The 22,044-nt window shown below is 34.1% G+C and overlaps 1 protein-coding gene across 3 annotated transcripts in view; it reads right to left on the reverse strand.

Moving 5' to 3' along the window:
* The window catches only part of CSMD1 (CUB and Sushi multiple domains 1), a 1,051,612-nt gene that overhangs the window by 372,160 nt on the left and 657,408 nt on the right, over nucleotides 1–22,044 (reverse strand). For all 3 annotated transcript variants that reach the window (XM_031504428.3, XM_021551131.3, XM_085576363.1), the window contains one exon: nucleotides 8,408–8,520. In XM_031504428.3, coding sequence (XP_031360288.2) covers nucleotides 8,408–8,520 — 113 coding nt within the window. The remainder of the gene's footprint in view (nucleotides 1–8,407; nucleotides 8,521–22,044) is intronic.

Below are 22,044 nucleotides of genomic sequence, written 5' to 3' on the forward strand. Positions count from 1 at the left end.
TCCATTGTATTTATCTCTGTACTGTAACATCAGAGTAAAGGTGGTTTTTCTTGACTATTGAAATTGAGCATGTACTGCAGAAAGTACATTCTGTGCTATGTGCAAGGGCAGTCATTCATGCCTAAACACAGAAAACAGGTGTTCAAATGATGAAAGATGATTGAAACACAATTGTAGTTGAATAGTATGAAATGGTTATGATAGCAGTGTGATAGTTCCTTCTAAGGCAGGAACTGTACATCATACAGAGACATCAGTGCAAACAATATTATCCTCAAGGCCTTTTGGAAGGGCAAACTTCATGGATATGGTTTTATTTGGATTAGTTTCCAGACTTAGGTATGAGAATCTTCATCAAGAGCCAACTTATGTTCAGTTTTTCTGGCTGTTTAACAAGTCTGTTACAATTATTCCATATTTAATGGAAAATGAAAAACAGTTATTGCAGAGAATACTTGGAATATTGTCTGGAGTTGTGGCCCCTCTGCCAGCATGATTTTCTTAATTTATTAATATCTGTATTATGTAAAACATGTGAGCAGTCCTTTGATGATTCAGAACCTATATTTCTTACATGGATGAGTAATAAAACCATTGAGTTTTTAGGCAATGGACAGAAAAAAGAACTATATTCCCCTTCTTCTCTTTGTGCTGTGGCACTATTTTAGAGTAAAAATTACAATCATCACTCAAATTCCTTGTGACACTTCACTCTTAAGGGTGTTTGTTATATATATTTGAAGCACACTTCATGTGAATGAGGAAAAATTATACTCATGAGCTTTATTTGAAATAAGGAGACCACAAATTGAAACAAGATGTTTTGACTTGATATATGAAAAACTTTTTGACTGTCATGCACTGAAACAGGTCCTGAAATTTCTATCCTTGGATTTTTTCAGATGTCAAGAAAAATGTATTCTGTATCTTACTGAAAGGACATTAGGGAAGGGATGCACAAAACTTAAGATCAGTCCTCTAAATATATGTTTTATAAAGAGAAATAGCTCACTCAAGGGAGATTGATTAATCCCCTTCTAAGATAGACACAATGAATCCTACTCTGGAGATGCCTTTTTCTCTCCATGAAACATAACAGAAACATACAATACTTGCTGAAGCTAGATCCCTACATTTTAGACAGTAAACATTAGGTGGAACAAGTCTTCATGCCTGGAAAACTTTAACAGCCAAATGTATTTATCTGGAAGACATATGAATCCAAGATATTAAATAGGATAGTTTGAGATATAAAAAGCAAATTTTGCCTGTTTTACACTTGAGTGTGTAAGTTTTTGCATGTGCCCTATATGGTGTTTCATTGTAGTTTTAAAAGGTAGTAGGCAAGTATGGTCCATGAAATAAAAACTATTCAACATCTGAAAAAGAAGCAGAGACTACTGCACACTGTGGTTCGAGTGAACCGTTCAACTCCTCCTATAAATAAAATAAATACTCTAAATTGGATGTTTTATAACACTTTAATTCCCATTTGAATAACTTCTGAGACACTTCTCTGTAACTTACCCATTTCACCTTCATAAGAAAGATTTCCCTGATTTCAAAGATAATTTTCCAGGACAAAAAGTGGAATGGGTTTACATTAATAATGTCAGAATTGAACAACACTTTCAATCTTTAAAGTGATTACTTTTAAAAATCTGCATAGCCTTCTTCTGGATTCACTTAAACATTCAGTAAGCTTACTGAATTAGCTCATTTCACCTTTTCTGTTCATCATCTTAGCTTCAAGAGTCTTTTGGAGATGAGTTACTTATTCAGGGAGCAGGGCAGAGAGCTGAGTGCTGGAAGTCCGCAACAACCTTATCAGACTACTGGAAAGCATCAGTGGTATTCCTTTTTGGCTTTTTTTTTTTTTTTTTTTTTGCTACAGCTGAAATAAACTAAGCCATGGAAGGAATATATGCTTGGTCTTATCTGAATGGATCATGAAAATAAAACTTTCAGGTTGCAAATCGTCATTCAAATCTACTGTGATTTTCATGCAGCTCTTAGTTTCTGACATATTTGAACATGTGTGAAGAAAATGCATTTTACCCCAAACTTCGGTAGCATAATATGTTTTTTCCCAATTACTCAAATATATGAGTATCTTGCTGATTTTTCTTCCTGCATGAAATAACCTCCAACACCTCAAATACTGGCTACCACTCAAAGCTAAAATATTCTGACATCATCTGTTGGTGCTTCCTCAAGCTGCTCTGCTGCTACTCTGCTGAGTTCAGCTCTTGGCTGCCCTTCACTGCAGATATTTCCTAAGTACAGATATTTGAAGGTGAAGAGAACAGTATATTGTCCAGTATCTGATGATCACAAGAAGCACCTTTCCTGTCCAGATTGAAGCTCTATGTCACTATAAGGAATACATCTAGATATATTTGAATGATTCTCTGGTTTTGTTATAGTACAGGAAGACCCCAATATTTTCAGTATTTTTTATGTATGATACATGTGTTTTACAAAGACTTTAAATATTTTAAATATTTTGCAGAGTTCAGTAAAAATGTGATGTGTTTGCAAGAACATTCATAAGATTATTCTTGAAAGAACTTAGCAAATTTATCTCAGTACAGTGAAGAATTCATCAATTTCTTTTTGCTTTAGTTTCACTGTTCTGATTTTCTTCAATCTGAAGAATCCTGTTGTAAAACAAAGTATTTTCTTAATTCAGATTGAAGAATCCACTTCAGTGCTCTGTTTGCTTGGTCCTGGTGTCTAATCTTTCCATTCACCCCCACCCCCAAAGACATTATTATGGGAATAGTACCAGTACCTTAGGCCCTGGAATAAATACAATTTCACATTTGGCAGCGTCAATGTTCTCTCCAGATTATACTTGTGAATGAAGCATTTCTTTCTTATTACTCAAAGTCATGTGGGATCAGTTCATTATCTGTTTCTAGGTTTTCTTCTGCTTCACTATGGCCTGTTGTATTATGAATTCTTTCTAAATGTTTAGTATTTATGAGGAAAAGAAAAAAACAATCTTTCTCAAACTTACTATTCACTTCAGTTTATAAAGGGAATTCTATAATAATTTTACTGATAAAACAAGATCCCACATTCAATAACCTGGAAGCATCCCAAGAAGCTTTTCCACTCAGTTGCCCACCTGACTTTTTGCAGAAGCATCACAGCCTTCCATAGGATCTCTATTTTAAACCAACTCATTGGAATAGTCCATCCCTTTTCTCTTTCTCTATTCCTTGCCTGAAGTGTATTCCATCTAATACACTTTCACAGTGTTTCTGTCACTAACAGCTTTCAAAATCTTCCCTACTAATCGGTATCATAACTCTGGAGAGCTTCACAGCAGGCACAAATGTTTCTCCTATATAGCTACCTGTAAAAGATGTAGGTTCATGATCAGTTGGCTTCCTTGTTCCATCAATTCAACAAAGTACTGCCTGTCACTATCAGACCTTCCACCTGCTCCCTGTGCTGGAAATCTCTGCATGCAGTACTAGTGAAAAAATGGCATCAAGATAAATTGGTGTCACAATAGATTTTTTCACAAATCTTTCTCATTCTATTTGTATAAGCTGACACAGGTTCTGTAGATTTAAAAAGAAGCACAGCCATTTGTTTTCCATTAACCTTCTCTATGTCTCCTAGCTGGCCCCTTGCCCTGATGGACAGCCTTAGCTACTTTGTGCTTTCAATGTATGATATATCATAATAAAACCAGTCCAACGAGCATCGTCTCCAATGACTGCAGGTATTCTCCATAGTTCTGGAAAATTGTATCAATATCATTTAGTCCATGAGTATACAGAACACACTAGGTAGTAGTGTGTAGGAACTGTCTCTAAAAATAAATCATAAAATGAGAACCATTCAGTTCCTTGTCTGAATGCCACTTCTACCACAGTTTTTTTGAATACTCTTGGTTTCTGGGGAGATAGCACCATGCCAAACAATGGCTGAAGTCTGAATGGCTGTTACTAATTTGGCATCTTCTTAGTGCTGATATCATGAGACAGCTATGTCTGAGCCTTTTTAGCAACATTTTACTAGACACTTAAGAAGGAAGCATTACTGTGGCAGTACTAGACTACATAAGTTGTTCTGTTAACCACAGAAAAGAATACTCAAGAAAGATGGTGGATTATCTCCTTGTTGATGTTTTCATATCAAGACTGGTTTACTCTCTTGATAACAAAATTTAACAAAATATAAATTTTTGTCTAAGGACCATTTAAAGGAAAAGTCTACTCAGCATCACTTAAGAGCTAGAAAATGACAGGTTTTTCTGGCTCTTGATGTTATCAATCACTTTTACTAACTTTCTTTCTAAATTTCCTCTAAATAACAATTCTAAATTAAATCCCTGACTAAAAGTACCATGCATCAAAGAATCACTGCAAATTCTTTTCACTTATTTAAAACATAATTTCTAGGATTTTAAAGAATATATAGAAAGGACAGGCATTTATAGGAAGACTTTGTGAATTATGAAAATTCATTGAAAGAACTAAAATTGCAAGTTGATTTATATTATTTCAGTCATGGTTTCCCATCAGCATACATTTATTTCATCAGCCTCTATTATATTCATTGTTTGACATCAAGATTATCTTTTTGTTAAATCCTGAATTACTGAATGTAGTTAAACACAATAGATAGATAACTTCTGGAACATAATTGTCAAAATACCTAATACCTTCTTGAACCTCTCTGAATACTTGCCAAAAATAGAATACTTTATTTGAAATGCTCTGCAACAGAGGCCCGAGTTTCTGCAAAAGTAAAAAAAAGTAAACATAGCCATTAATCATGTTTTGCTTTGGAAACTTTCTTATTCTGTTCTATGTCTAGGAATTTTGAATGAAATATTTAACTTAAGCAGATCAGTTTTAGCTGCAAAGCTAAAGGTTTTGTGGGGTTCTTTCCTCCTAAAAAGAAAACAAAAAAAAAATTAGAAAACCCTTCTATTGTTCTGGCAATAAGCAAAAGCTAAACAGGCATATTGCACATGCTGTAGATAGGCAAAAAAGCAGGGGATTCTTTACGACATTTTTTTAAATCATTCTGTGTATACTGACAAGCTTTGTTTCTGGGAAGTGCCAGGTTTTCATCTCTTAGTTAATCTGTTAAGGATAATTCACCTCTGGAGAATTTACACATTTATGAAGCACTGGCACGCTCTGCAACTCCCACTGAATATGCAAGGGGAATTCATGTATTAGCATAGCTGAGTGTAGAGGACTTAAAAAAACCCCAAAAACTGAATGACTGAAACATCTTTCCCCCTATGGCAATGACACCAAGGAGCCAGGCAGAGCAAGAATTGCATCCAGTGATATATACTGTGAGAGTTCATTTCCATGAGACCAGTATTGCTATATGGTAGATATGAAGAAGACAAGTCAGAGCATATTACTGCAATGTAATTTTTTTTTCTGGTGGTTTTCAAAGCCATTCAACACAATGCATCCTTTTGAATAGAAACTCTGAAACTACAAAAAAATATTCCACGGGTAAACACAGAGAAATTGGGACATAAATATTTTTTTGATGAAATCAACATCAAAATACAAAATAATCAAAATACAAAAAAATTACAAACTATGTGTGGAGAGAAAAAAACAGCAAATACCAAAACAAACCCTTCATTCTATACCTAATTAATTATAATTTTTTTTAATTTTTCTGTAAACTTCTACTATAATCTGATGGAAAATGTGACAATAAATATGACTCAAAAGGAAATACAAACATCAATAATTTGGATTCACTTTTTACAATGCAATATTTTATTTATAAATTCAGGTTGCCAAGTTTTTTAAAACTATATTTACTTGATGCATTAAGATGTGCTATTCTAGTACAGTGCTAATTTTTTTTATACCAGTGAGCTGGTTTTCTTGGCCATGTTAAAAATGGGGCACTAACTATTTCTAAAAATGCAAGCTACAAAGATCTGAAAAATTGCTGAACAAATTAATTATGCATAGTTTTATATCCAATTGGTAGTTCCAATATTTTAATGAAATAAATTATAATAATTCTGTTTACCTGATCAAAGATTAAACAAAGAAAAGAAAATGAAATTGACTGCTTGTTAGTATTAGTTTTGGCTGACTGGAAAAGGCCAAGTTACAGCAATAATATATCTGTGATATGATAATGATAAACATGAAGTTAATTTGATATGAGGAGGAAAGAGAATCCCTATGCTAACTATATAAAAAGTCTGATAATCAGAATTCTTACTAGGCAAAGAAAAAAAGTTTCTCATACCATTGTTGCTCAAAGAAGCATTATGCTGCCTCCCATACTGACTTGCTTTCAAAAAGCCAGTGACACTGTTAGATGTGCTAGTTTAGTATGGGGATTTAACACCAGATGGAAATGAAACTCCAAATAAGCCTCTCCCCTTCCCCTCACCCTTTCCAGTAAGAGAAGGATTAAGACAGAGACTACGACTGAGATAACAAAAAGAAAAAAAAGCCATGGAATAAGGAACACACAGTAACAGCAACAATATCAGTGACAACAGTATATGACCACAAAGACTGTGGCTGCCAGGTGCCAACCGTATCAGTCATTCCTCCACCTCACCAGGACAAATGAGACAAAATTTATTGAGATAAGGGCAGTAAAGTATCACTTGCCAGTTATTGTCATGGGCAAAACAGCCTCAACTCTCACATAATCTCACTCCTTTCTCTGGCTGCTATTTGTGGGAACCCCAGGCTTACTCTGGGGTCCCATGTGGTGGTGAAATTTCTCCTCCAACCCGTGCTTCCCGTGCTTCCCGTGTGCAGGCTCTTGCTGTTCGGTCTCAAGGCAGTTTATTGTTGGTTATCTAAAAGATTGTCTTCTTGGGCTGTGGCTGCTTACCACTATGAATTTTCATCCTATGGGTCTTGAAATGTTTCTCCTATGTTTTAGCACAGTTTATATTTCTGATAAGATAGATAATTATGTAATTCATAAGCTGTCATGTAATTCAGAAAAAATACAGCAAAATTTATAAACCTGCAATTCATAAGAATTATATAAATTAAGAAAGGAAATTTCTGTAATTGTAAGAATTTGAATTTGCAAAAGATACTTCCACATGTCATTCCAGGTATATTCTACATCAAGGAAGTTCACAGTTATACCCAATATCTGATATATTATGCAGATCAAAAGAGACACATGTGAAATAATGATCTCCCAGATATTTCCCAAAAGTTTTAACTATTTTGAGAGTATTTTTCTAAAGATAAAATATATTAAAGAAGAACAAAAACTATTTTCCAGGGTATGTTACATCATCACAAACTTCCCCCTTGTTATTCTGTTTTCTGGTGCATCAGCAGGACAAATCACAATGTTTTTGTGGACCCCAATTAACAGACTTAACATAAGCAGTTAATTTGCATTCATAGTACCCAGTAGTGGTATTATATATGCATCCTTGGTTAACTTGGGAAAAAATAAGTTTTAAGTGCAAAGGATCACATACTTATGCTGAGTTACCAAAATGAAATGAAATTTCTGATTTTTTTTTCTGAAATATTTAAAATATTTTTAAAACTAAAAGAACTGTGTATATTAAATGCTTTCGTTGCACATGCATGCCATAGTCACCAGAAACATACGGTTGTTGCAATGTATTTGTAATTGCAAAAATGACCAGAGGTCCCACAGTTTCAGGAAAAAACACAAGCATCTAAATTTCTAAAGGATTTGATGTTGTGGCGGGTAAAAGGGTCAAAACAGTGTATGTATGTACAAAATTTAAAAGCACAGATAAATTAAGAAGCTTTTTTATTTTCAATATAATTACCAAGTCTTTCATCTTGAGTAATGATTTCTAAAGTAAAAAAAATCAATAAAATTGCATTTTAAAAAGTGTCTACATGAACATAAGTAGAAATGACAGGAACATTGACATCCTCTTGTCTTCTTTTGAAGTTGTATATGCAAATATATGCAGGAGCCTGAAATATAGTCTGTACTATACTGTGGTTGAGTCACATTTCCAAACGATGAATGTAAGATTTTGAATAGTGAAGAAAGACAATGTTAAGATAGAAGCCTGCCTTTCTGTGGAATTGACTTCCTGCAAGTTGCATTTCAGGCATGTTTTTAAAGCAAAGATCAGATTGGCTGCAATGAAATTTATTATGAAGAAAGTGAGCAAGCAGATACATATTTAGAGCAGACTGCACTGTGAAACATACATACTTCTTTCAAAAGTAAATCCCTAGAGACATCTGATCACACAAAGAAAACAGATATTCAACATAAGAGTGATAGTAACATAGTAATAAAGAGCCAGCTTTTTACTGTGACTGTGATATTTAAACATAATTATCAAATTCCACCCCCACTTTAGTGATGCTTAAAGGTAAATGTCTTTCTAGGCGTGCTTTTATAGGTTTCCTACCTTGAAACTGAGCATTAAATCCCTTCCGTCGGTGATTGCTATCAGACGTAAAATGGAGTCGTAACCAGTTCTTACTGCTGATAACTGGAGAAGGTAGATTCATACCACTCAGCCTGGAAAAAGAAAACAAATCTAATATTAAAAAAATTCATGTGTACACTATTTAAAAGAGAAATGCCCCCCAAACCTCAAAATATATTAGATCACAATGATTCACTGTCAATCTCAATGTATTACTAGTTAAGTAAATATTATGCTGAGAGAAATATGAGGGTTTTTTTTTTCCTCATTGAATCTATCCATTTTATTATTAAAACTTGTATTTCTGAACTATTTTTTCATGAATTAAAGAAGAAAACCAGTCTTGTGAGAGTGTGTGTACATAAGGGTAGGTGTGCATGCACGTGTCAAAACATTCAGCAGAAAATAAGGCTATTCAGTTATGACAAGGTCTGATCATCTGACTCCCTGCTGTGGTTGTTACTTCACAGGAAGTCAAATCTCAAGTATTAAGAAGGGTTAAATAAGTGTTATGGGTTATGGACACTATCTAATTTTTAGTTTGGGTGGTAAGTTATAGGTACACAACTATGCTAGTAGAACTGATTTTTTGTATATTAAATCCAATCCACATTTAATAAAAAAACCAGAGAAGTCTAAGTGCAACAGTGGATGTGATTTTACCTTTTTTTTTTCTTTATTTTATTTTTATTTTTTTATTTTTCACTGAATAACTCTGGAGAACTACACAAAATTAAGTTTATCCTTTTCAAAAATGTTGATTACTTAAAACAAAAGTCAAACTGATTAATATCAGAAATTCTCTGCTGGCAAACACTGCATCTTAGAAGAAATAATGAGAAATAATTAAACAAACCCAGCTATTTTTCTTCTAAATCTGAAGGCAACCAGGCTGCTGCAGGATCAGAGACAGCAGAGGAAACTTTCTGTTGTTCATTGTGAGCCTCAGAAAAACTTTTTCCTGTTATACTACTTCAAGTGATGTTTTAATTTCTATTCTTATTGCATCATTTACTCACACAGACACTAATCTACTGTTTGTGCAAGTAATAAGATATTCTGTTTCCATGCAGGCCATATATAGAAGCAGAACATCCTTTGAAGTCTATTGCATTACCAAGAGATTGCGATATGCTTTATCAAAATTATTGCTAACGGGATTGCCACTGAAATATTTTTTCTCTTTACAGTAGTTATTGTTTTACTCAAATTCAGGTATAACAAAACTGTTTTGCATTTAATTAAGAGAACTAATCTAGAGAGGTGTAATTTTGTTTTTGAATTTGGATCTGTTAGTAAAATAATTATTGCTTTTTTCTGAAGTAATAAACCAAATCTTGTTTTTTCTCTGCCTACTTCTTTAACCATGAGTTGTTATACTGGATGCTGCAAATAAATACCTCAATTTGCATTGTACTTTATTACTGCTTGGGACAAGAATTACTTCAAATAATTGTGTATAGTTTTGGGTGACCATTTTTCACCCTATCTTAAAGACATAGGAAGACCTTAGCAAATCTTAGCTTGCTAAGTACTCTTAGAAGCTCTCCTGAGAATAGTTCAGGGGAACTGGATATGTACCTGGGAAGCTCAGTGAGACTGACAGAGCTGTTTCTAGGTGAGTCAGGAAAACTAATGACTAATAGTAATACAGAAAGCGCTCACTGTAAAGTAAAAAAAAACTAATAAACATCTAAAGTCTTGATGGACCACAAAGAGTTTACCGGAGAATTTTATATCAAATACTTATGTCAGTGTGGGCCCAAGAAAATAGCATGAATGAAACACAGAATTGATGAGTGTAAAAAGGATGAAAGAAAGGAAAACACAGATGAGTAAGGAAGTAAGTCCAAGAATAAGTTTTACCATGACATTGTCAATTTCAATGATTCAGGTATTTTCACCTGAGTAGTCTAAAAATGCAACATTTTTTTAATTTGCTATTTATTTGCTAAACATTAATAAATGAAAGCATGCAATGAAAGTTCCTCTTCAAAATTAAATAGCCCAACATGAAATAAAATACTATGTTCCATAATTGTTTTATGTGGCATTACTGAGGAGTTATTAAATTCATTAATCTCATTACTAATTTCATTGTACTCTAAAGTAACACTGTCCAGTAAACATTTTAAATGTATGTTTCATATGGAATGATTATTAACAAAATAAAAATAAGAAGACTACTTTGCCTGTGATAATGAATTTTGAAAATTTCATGTAGTCATAATAGAATGTTTTGAACCTGACAAAATATACCTTATTCACTTTGTTTCCTTCCCATGGCACTTATTAACAGTTACATTAGAACAGGTTGACAAATTATTTAAAACTAAATTAGGATAACAATATGAAATTCTTGATGGCCTTAGCTTTTCTTTTTCCCTTAAATAAAAAAAGTTTTAAGTGATAAGGCCCCAGTGGCTGCCAGGCAGGGGAGGGGAGGCCATCTGAGTCCTGGCCTGGCTGCGGAGATCCTGGCCCATCACCAGTGCAGCCCCCAAAAAAGCTAGAGGCAGCTCTGCAGCCCATGCAGAAAGCAGCCCCTGAGCTGGAATTGAATGCAGCTGGAGCCAGAAAACAGCCATGCAGCCAGAGCACCACCACCGTTCTGGCCCAGGCCCCCTGAGATTCTGACACAGCCCCCCAGTGCAGCCTGAAAACCCATCACCATGAGTGCTCCAGCTACCACCCGGCAGAAATCACATATGGACCATATGCAGGCCTTGCAAGATTAACTCTTTCAGCTCTGTGAAACGCCCCAAAACAGATGAGACTTGCAGATACCAATCCTCTCTCGAGTGAGAGAAAAGGACAGAGTGAAGACATGTAAAGAAATAAGAAGAAGTCAAATCCCAGATGGGAGGGGAATGAGGAGATGCCTTAATCTTAGGCTGAAATTCTTCTAATAAGTCCATGGTGATGGACTGTAATACACTAGAATATCCCTTTAATGAAAAAAGCATGGGAGGATGGAGTGTAGACATGAGCAAAAGTGTCCATACTGAGGCAAGCAGAATTTGATCTAGCTGTGATTCAAATGAGAAGGTGGAACAGAGACAGATAAGAGTGATGAAGACCCTTTACCTCCAGGGAAAGAAGAAGATCTCTGTTCCCAAAGATGATGATTTCAAAGATTGAAAAAGAGAACTTTTACTTTTGAACTTTTACTTTTACTTTTTACTTTAGTACCCCGTAAGTTAAACATGGCCCATGAACATAGCTGTGGGAAGGCTGGAAAAGATTGGAGGGACTTCATGATTGCAGATTTCCAGGCAGCTGCTATTCGTGGAAATTAAAAGCCATGACAGAACTGTTTCTTATGGAAATGTCTCCATGGCATGGCAATAGAGACTTCTCTCCATAAGAGAAATGATGAAAGACTATTCTAAAGTGGTAAAATGACTGAAAATACCAAATTTGTCTCTTTATGTTGTCAGTAGGAAAACAAAAGAAAAGTTGGGAGGAAGAGAAGTGTTCTGAATGTTTATCCTGATTTCTCTTTTTTTTTTTTTTCTTTTGGTTCTGTTAATAAAGTTTTCTTTTTACTCTTCAAAGTTTGAGCCTGGTTTGCTCCTTCTCCTAAGCCTTGTCTCACAGCAGAAAATGAATAAATAATTTTAGTAGGGGCACTGGTGTTTAACCAGTACTAGACCCACTACAATTTCTTTAACCTTCAGTTATTGTAAATTGCTAGTAGAGGATTAAGAGATAACAAAATACAATGCAAAAAGCAGATGTATGAATTAATGGCCAGTAACCATTGACCTTATTATACCTGTTCTGGAAAAACTCACTTAAATTATATGAAAATAATATCCAGGGCAGTTTTGTTAGGTACATCAAAGTATTCAGCAGGGGATTTTTAAGTACATCAGGTATCTACTGTATTTCTGTATTGAGAAAGGCTGTTCTGTAGTGCTCTATAATATTTTTTAATTTGTGGCTGCTGCTGTAAGATTTTAAAAAATAATAAAATGAATATACAAATATAATTAATTGAAAAATATTTTTCCATTCCATGCAATTAATTTAATTTCACTACTTTAGTAACTGTTCTCCATTATATATATTATAATGGATGAATTGTTCTGGTTTTTGTTTTAATGAGAGTCTTCAAATATCCCATTTGGCTGTGTTATAAAATAACTAATGAAAAACAGTAATCCAGGGTAACAAACTTGATTTAAAAAGTCTTTGGAAGTAATATTTCATTATTTTTTTCCTTTGACTTTCATTTGCAGAAATTACAATGTCTGTTCTGACTAAGAAAAACCTCCACAGATTTCTGCATTTAAACCTCAGTCCAAATGTAGGGATGTTTAGCAACAGTCTCTAAAAGATGACTTGAGAATATTTTAAAGAGCTCCTTTAGACTATGCCTTTCTTCAGTGACTATTGTGAATGAGTTTAGGATCAATCTAGCTGACATCTTAGATAACAAATAAGGAAAATAATTGTTTCTTTATCTTCTTTATGATTATTATTAATCTCTTAGACCATAAATCAATGAAATCTTGTTATCTTACAACAGATATAAACTATATCTGGTAAAACAAAAAAAACCCACTGATTTCCAGTTGCAGACTGGAGGGAAAAGGAGCTGCTAATAGACAGAATTGCAGGTCTTCCAGGGATAAATCTGTACACAGCTTACTTCAGTTTCTTGGAAACAAAACGAAACAAACAAAAAAATCCTGAGAAAACTACCACCACCAGAAAAAAATTTTCATTAATTTCCTTTAAAAAACTTTATGAGACTTCAACCAGATCTGGCCATGAACAGGGAGCACCTCTCCTGTGAAGACCGCTGAGAGAGCTGGGCTTTTTCAGCCCAGAGAAGAGAAGGTCCCAAAACACCTTGAAGAGGGCCTAAGAAAGATGAGGTCAAACTTTTTAGCTGGGCCTGTTGCAATTGGACAAGGGGTAATGGTTTTAAGGTGAAGGAGGGTTAATTTAGATTAGATATAAGTTATTTAAAATAAGGGTGGTGAAGCACTGACACAGGTGTGCAGAGAAGTGGTGGATGCCCCATTCCTAGAAACATTCAAGAGAAAATTGGATGGGACTTTAAGCAACTTAATCAAGTTGAAGATGTCCCTGCTCATTGTGGAGGCGTTACGCTAGATGTACTTTGAAGGTCCCTTCCGACTCAAAGTACTGTATTTGAAAAAAAACATCTAACAAACAAATAAATAAACCCCAAACTCTAAAACTATACATTGAAACTGAATTTAATTGGTGCATCTGTTCAATATTTTCCTACTTTAGCTTTCCATTATCTGATAATCACATTATTTATCTTTTAACTCTTTTATTTTTGAAACTTGCTGGGTGAAAGAGTATTCATCTCCCTTCCTATGACTGAATTAGAGCTAGTAGAAATTACTATCAAAATTTACTCACAGATGCAACTTCAGAAAAATTAACTTAATTTTGGAAAATTATATACTACATTACTGTTAAAGACATCTACATTTAAGGAAAAATAGAGTGTAGTAGATAGGGACAGGCGAATGGATTATTTCGGGATGTGACAGAAAGCAAAAACCCTTACCCCTCACCCTGCAACATGTTATCTATTACCCCCAGAACATGTAACCACACCTAACCCAGTAGTTTTCCACTCCTTACTAATCCCAGAAGACTCTACCTTCTCCCCCTGATGTAGCAAAGTCCCTCTAGGCTATTTGACCCCATGAGATGAGATAATGAACGCCATTTGACCATCCACCACACTGGTGTCAGTGCGTGTCGGTGGCCCGAGTGGCCCAGGCGAGGCCGGGCTGCCGTGCTGTTCCTTGCAACCAGGTCGCCTTGCCTTCCCCTGAAGACAACAATAGAGACCACTAAAAAATAAATGATATCTAAATTGAGATGTTCTTCATAGAGCTACTGCAACTGTTATTCTATTTCCATTCTATATTTAATATGTCAGTGTTAATAAACAGCACAACCTTTATCTGACTGAAAAGACCAGGCAATCTCAGATCATTTTTTATGAACTGATTATTACCAAATTAAGATGCAGGTCTGAAAACCCCTGATTTATACCAAATTCCTGATGAGTTCCTTATGCAGTGAGCTTGCAATACTGGCTCCATCTGGCATAAGGAGTTTCTTTTTGTCCATAAAACAGACTATTAAATGTTTCTGTCTGAAAACACTGAAAATACAAATATTTTTGTGCTATAAGTTCTAATGTTAAGTCTGTTCACTGTTTAAAGCAATGTGGTTGCTAAGATGCTGATAATTAGCATCTTTGAAAGTCATATTGTTTTCTACCTTCATGTGGACATAGTTCTAAATTTGGATAAAGAATCTGAAAATTTGAGTGTGATCAACAAATATGCTACTTTGATGAAACACTGGCATGACTGCAGCAAAGCAATGATAATACCGGTAACATTAAAAACAAACAAGTAAACAAACCCACCAGGTAGGTGTAACCCTAACTACATGTCCAAATTATAATAGTATTATTAGTACTTCTAAAATATAAGTTTTTTCTTGGGATGAAAGCTTTATGCAGGTCTATCACTTTTTTCTGAAGAATATTAAGCACTGAGTCAGACAAAAAATGCCTGCATTTGCTCATTTCAGTGATAGCATGTGTTTCATCGGTACTCTCAAGTGGCAAAAGTTAACCTTGCTGGGTTTTGTTGATACTTGGATTAGATAAAGCTAAGGCAAATGTTTGCATCCTTACTATATCTTGCCAAGCAAGTTGACTTATCTGCATTTTTAACTTGTTCTCCTTACATTGACCATATTGTCTTGCACTTATAGTTGTATAATTAAATAAATACCTCTTTTTGTTTTCTTAATGTATCCTGGGTGTCAAAAAGTAACTATTTCAACTTGAAACACAAGCTTTACCCTAATAATAAAGCTAATGGAGAAAACCACAATTTTCTAGTAATATATTCCCATCTGGCTTGGTTTTGGTTTTGATTTTGTTTGTTTTGTTTTGTTTTCCCAGTTTGTCTGTACACAAAAATTTAAAATACTGGTTAAAAACAAACAAAAAACCTTGTTATTCCCCCCAAAATACTGTTTGGTAACTATCAGAAAATAACTGTAAACAGGAAGTATCATACAATCCCTATACTTAACAGGAATTAACATTTAGGTACCCACCTTCACAAAACTTGTTTCCCTTATCTGAAATTATAATATAATGAAATAAAATTTCTTGGCTGTATCAGCAGTAGAATGTGACAATGAGTACCTATGACAGTTTGACAGAAAATGTTGGCTGCACCTTGTTTGGACAATATTTCAGACTAACAATGAAGAACTTAAATAAAAAAAAAAAACAGAACTTCCCCAAACTGATGTAAAACTTTTCCATTCTATGAAGCTGCTATATTTTACTTTAGAATATTGTTACTGTGTAAAGAAAAGAATAATGTGTTTTGCAAGAGTTCACAATTTACTACTTGGTAGCTTGTTAAAAAGGAGTAATATGAGTTTATGTCCCAAATAGTACATCCCAAATGTCACAGAAGACAAAATAAGCAATAGGACAAGTTTTTGCTCAAATAAGACACATTTATTCCAACATTAAATGTCCCCCCTACCTCTCAAATCAAATTTACTTGTGCATGGCCTATTAATGCATGGCCTCAATACCCTGTTAACACAAGGCCTCATAAGTATCAGGCAAGGGATGCATTCTATTTTTGTAGATATGACCCTTCTGAATTATATGACAGTTGTATTTCCAAATAAAAACAAATAAATAAATAAAATCCCATGGGCACAGAAAAGCTTAAATGCCAGAGAAAATTAGAAAAAAAAGTGTTTCCTATGAGATGCTTTCCAAACAAGTGCTATTGGAATTCTGATTATAGACATATTCAAAACAGTGTTATTTTCAGATGATCTATTGCTCATGCCGATATAAAATTATTTGCCATATTGGTTCTCTTGGGTGAGAAGTCAGGGGGGAGAGAGAAAATCTCACCAAATTGTAATGAGAGTGCAACCACACAGCAGCTGTTTACAATTACATACATACTGGAAGCTAGATGAATGTCTACTTACTTTTAAATTTGAACACCAAATGCATTCAGTTTCCTTATTGCTTAATGATATACCTGTTGTGAGCTATATTCTTGCCTCAGTAACACTATGCAGATACACTACTTCCACCAGGAGACAAGTTGCTCCTGTGTTCTCTCTCACTAGTAAATGTTTACTTTTTTCAATTTATCCAAATGTATTTCTGTTCCTTTAGTCATGGATTTTGATAAGCAATATTTCCTCAATTAAGCCTTCTTTCAAGCCATTTTAGTGGTATTTTAGGGTTCCCAGTAAAAGTAACAATGCTTTGCTTATCTCTTTCTAACAGCCAGATGTCCTCTGGCATGAAAAAAGTGCTACCAACAATGAATGTCATGACATAAGTATTTTAACTGGGGCTAAGAGGCAAAGCCTTTAAAGCCAGCACACTGAATAGCACAGCTAGATAGCAAGCCAGCTATTTTTAATTGCTGACATGATGAGTAATTTACTGTTCCACCAAATTTTTATGTATTTTGAAGCTCCACATACTGCTTTTCAAGGTACTCTGTATACACTGGGCATGCTACACTCAGAGAACTTACTTTACTAATACAAGCAAACACAACTAATTATAAGACAAAATACAGCATTCTAAAAATAATATTTATACTTCAGAAGAGCCAGAAATATATTATTATGAAATAAAAGGTTTTATGGTGTATAAATAGTTTTTATAGAAGAGTTTTTTTCTTTATTGAACTGTTTTGACTCAATATAAATAATTTAGAATATATATTTTGAAGAATCCGTATACAAGACATCTTTTGTGCAGTTACCCTTTACTCTGAAGCATGTTTCGTCCACTCCATTATCAAGATTTTAAAGTTTCTGTATTATTAGTTCACTTCCAATCCAAGGCTTAACTTCATAGAAGTTTTGCTACTGTCTCCCAATATAAGTTTTTTCAAAGGAGTCCTTAACTCTTATAAAATGCCAATAAATTTTGATTAAATAACATCCACAGACTGTTTCAAAAGTGCCAAGAGCATGCAAAAGTACATTATGGCACATGTTGCTGACATTTTTTCCTTATCACTGCTGAAATTTTATCTTAGATATTCTGTTGCTCCTCAGTGTCTGACTTCATCACCAAACACCTCATTTTCATCAGTGTGGTTTCACGTATTTTGCTACCTCTTCATAGCAGAAAAAATATATATGTTATGGATTCCTTTTTCCTTCCTGCCACCCTGAACATTTAATTAAAATTCCTTGCAATTAAATCAGGTTCAGATTCTAGATTAACCAACAACAACAGTCTCAAATTGTCTACAGTTATGCAAATAGAGTGCTAAGTTTACAGAAAGCTTTCATAGACAGGTCAGCTAAGGAGACAAGGGAACAGTGGGACAGTCTATTAAAGTTAATTGGCTTGTTAAAGTAATTACTTTACACATTGGGCACAATGCTATCATTAACTTATTCTGATTTATTTTTCATTTATTCCTTCCCTGGGAGATTTTTCTTTCTCCTGTGAAAAGCTGAACCACCCCCCAGCATGAAGGGAAGAAAGCACCCTTAATTCCTTTTAAAGACAAAATGTGGTACTTAAAACTTTCTTTTCCCTAAAAGATTGAAGTCACTTTTGACACAGCAGTTCCGTGTGGGTCATTAGGCTGTTGTTCAATTCAAGCCTAGAGAAACCTGCTTGTCTCATGAAAAAGATTTCACCACAAATAACAACATTCCAATTTCTGTCTTCTGTGGAGTCAAGCTGGCATTGCTACTGCACCAGAAATGCTGATCAAAATGCACATGGTACATTTTGTGGTCTATAGTGTATATCACAGATAAAAAGCAGTAACTGAGAAGTAATGGTAATTAGTGTTTCAATATGGCTTTCGAGAATCCTAAAAGAAAGTTAGGAAGGCATTAAAAACCTCCAGACAACAAAAAGTCTCATAAAGACAATCAGGTCTGAAAACACTGAGACAAAGTGAGAAAGATAAATCTTTATGTAATTCTTGCCATTTCTTTCTCCTTTGTATGCAGGAATCCAACTTGATCTGATTGACCTGGGGATCAAGACTGGGGAGGATTCTTAAATTTATGTGGAAAGAATTGATTGGTAAGTAGGGAAGAAATCAAAATCTGCCAAAAAAACCCACCAAACCCCATAAAGGTTCATTTCCATAACTTTAAGTAGCATAAACAATGACAAAAGCTACAAAAGTAATGAAAGGACACAATAAATTGAACATAAAAATCCCCTGAGTATGACAGCATTGCTATCCAGGAGCCGATAAAAAAACAATTTAAAAACATGTATAGCAATTTAAAAAAATATATAAGAAATATTTGGGAACACAAGATAATCACCACACAGATATGTCAGCATTATATTATTAATACCTAAGCAATAAAAAAATATTTTTCAATGAGAGCCATTTTAGGATAGGCCATAACATCTGCAAACAGCAATTAATGATATACATGCTAATAGACAACCATAACAATGAAATAAAAGATAAATTCTAGAAGTATAGGAATTTGTAGACTACATGGCTAAACTCCCAGAGCTCTGTGCTGAAAACATGTCTAAACCCACAGATATTTTCTATTGACAGAATATTTTTCTGACAAATACAGAAGCACAAAATGCCTTCAGAACAGCGGAAAACAAGGAAAGATTGGTGATTCATGCATTAGAAAAATTGATAGGTTTAGGTCTTTAATAATTAGGGGGTTCCTTCTGTAATACTATTACTTATAGGAAGAAAGAACTGTGAGTAAACTCTACAGATTACTTACTGAAAAGATTTTTGCTATAAGAATAGTTATCTTGAAGGAAGCCTGAATGCCAATGTCATTTCACCATATATTTTCATGAAAGAATTTGTCAGATTTTATCAGGATTCAGTGCAGGATATTTCAAAATATTATGAGATAACAATAAAATGAGATGACACTGGAACTTAACAAGCCAAAATAAAAGCTGCTTGGTTTCAATCATTCAATCATCACTGTTAAACACAGATACATTTTAACTCTTTTTGTGTTTTCTTTATTATGTTTTTTCTTTTAGAAAGATAGATAAAATGACAACTCTTCTAACACAACAGCAAGAAAAGAGAAGAGTTCCTGGCTTGAAAAAATAAATAGTTCAAGAAGAAAATCCTCACAATTCTAATGAGACCTTAAAAAATTCTCAGTAGGCAAAATAATGCAAGGAGAATTAACTTTGTATATCTTGACAACAGGCAAGACTAAAGGGAAGTACCACAAATACAGAAGACATCAGCTACTGAATTTGACAGCCTAAGCAAGATTTGGTTATGAAGAACAATATGCAATTTAAAAAACAAACTACGGCTTCAACTATAATGATTATAGTCTTCACATGTGTAGGTGAAAGCTGGGAATATAATGATCCAGGACAGTTTGACAGCAAAAGCTTCATGAAAATACTAGGTTGAAAGGAATAAATTTGTAAACAGATTTATTTATTCAGAGAAGTCTACAGCTCCTAATCTGTGAAAGTTTTTTTTAGAAAACAAGGTTGAATTATCTATGAGCCTGAGTTAACAACGACTCTAATTTATTTATTAGATATAGCAGTAGATTGAAGGACAAACCAGCAGCCAACTGGAGAGAAAGCACCCTGTCAAACACTGCTTATGACAGTGCTGGGTAGACTTTGGATTCAACTGTTCACCGTGTCCTAAGCAACATCTAAAGGTACATGAAGGATTTATTCTTTCCCTCAATTTAATTTTCAGAGCACCAAATGAAGTGCAGAAGCACTGCTCAATTACTCAACACTCAATTTTTTTAGTCATTTTTCTTCACAATGCATTTCAAGTCCCTGCTAAAGGTGGTGAAAGCATCTTGATTTCGACAAAGACAGCACTACAGAAAACTGTACCAGTCCACGGACTCCAGTCGCCTGACACTGCTGTATCAACAAGCTGTCTTGTTACAAGAGCTATTGTTTTCCATACCACTGAACATTTACTTCCCTACTATTACATGGCTGTCTGATTTTATTTATTTTTTTCAGTGTGAGCAGCTCTTTTCCGAATAAATTAACTATAGATCAATTAAACATAATGCAAGTTAGCACTTTGTCTAATTCACTGTAATGCTAAAACTCACAAGTAATGCATTTAGCAATTACTTGAGTCAGAATATTACGGATATTTCTTCTGGGAAACAACTATATTCCAATTTTAAGTAAGATCAAGTACTCCAGACTTTATTCTACAGTGGGATATCATTTAAGTTGTTCATTAGATTAAAGCTTGTGACAGATTATAATGCTACAAGAGGCTTTATGAAGTTTAATTAGCTTCTTTAAGCATGTTTTACAAAGCACTGCTGACACAGTAGTAAAGTGTGAATTTGTTATCTTTCATGATTGTAAATTACATCCCATAGCTGTTATCAGACTACTACTCTCTTAACTCAATTTCTGTAGTAATATTAAATTGCAGTGGTAATGAACACTCACAAAATACCATTATCAAGTTCACAAATCCTAAAATGCCTTTAATAATTCACTGAGATTGAATTTACACTGGACCATTTCCCAGGTGCTAGGGATAATGATAAAGCACCTTACCTTTTATCAACCAACCATTTCAGATGACAAGCAGAGGATTGTAGAAAGGTGATGTATGTGCATGGTGCTTTACACCTAAACCAAATTTAATTATTTCTGGTGATGTCCTTATGGACAGATCAATCTAAAACAAAGTAGTTCCATCAATTGGTCTTTGTGTTTTGCCACAGGACAGTTTCCTCATTAAATGATGCTTGAATTGGTACTTCCAGAATGTGTAAGAGACTCTATTAATTTTAAAAAATGTAGTGAAGATTATAAAATTGCTTGCATTACAAATAATCTGGAACACTGGAATATCAGCTCCTACACCTGAAAAAAAAACAGAGCTGAAAATTTCACAAAACATTTATGATTATTTTAAAAAAGCAGCATTCACTAATTAGTTATTTAACATATGGCCCCACTGAATAATTTTCTATCACAGATCCTTTATCTTGTTATTATTTTCAGTTAAAGAATTGAGATATTATGTATAACAAAAATAATGCATTTGATTATGGGAAATTATCACTATGACTAGGTTTTACATTTTGTCCAATTTCCCAGTCTCCTACTGGGGGATTTTTACACATGTGTAGATGGAAACATTGATGAAGAAAAGGATTCCAGTTTCAGGCTGATTTGATGCTCCTTAGTTTTTAACTGTAAGCAGTCTATTCTGTGTTGTAGCTCTATGTATGCATTTATGTATGTGGTTGTGACCTTATTTGTTTTAGTAGATGTGCACGGCTGTTGAGTATTTTAATTTTAACATTTGCTTATATGAGTTCATTTTGGACAAAAATGTACAAATTCTAAATAATGTGATGGAAACTTGTACAAACAGTATTTTTTCCCACATGAAATTTTCAAATCAATTCTGTAAACCCAACATATAGTATAGTATGTTTACAAAATCTGCCTGTGATAAGACAGGCAAGCAAATTGTCTGAAATTCACACTATCTTATTAGCATAGCTAAGATTTCCATTAAATAACTTAT

This window comes from Lonchura striata, chromosome 3 (assembly GCF_050655825.1).
Source record: "Lonchura striata isolate lonStrDom1 chromosome 3, ASM5065582v1, whole genome shotgun sequence".
In the NCBI taxonomy this organism is placed as follows: Eukaryota; Metazoa; Chordata; class Aves; order Passeriformes; family Estrildidae; genus Lonchura; species Lonchura striata.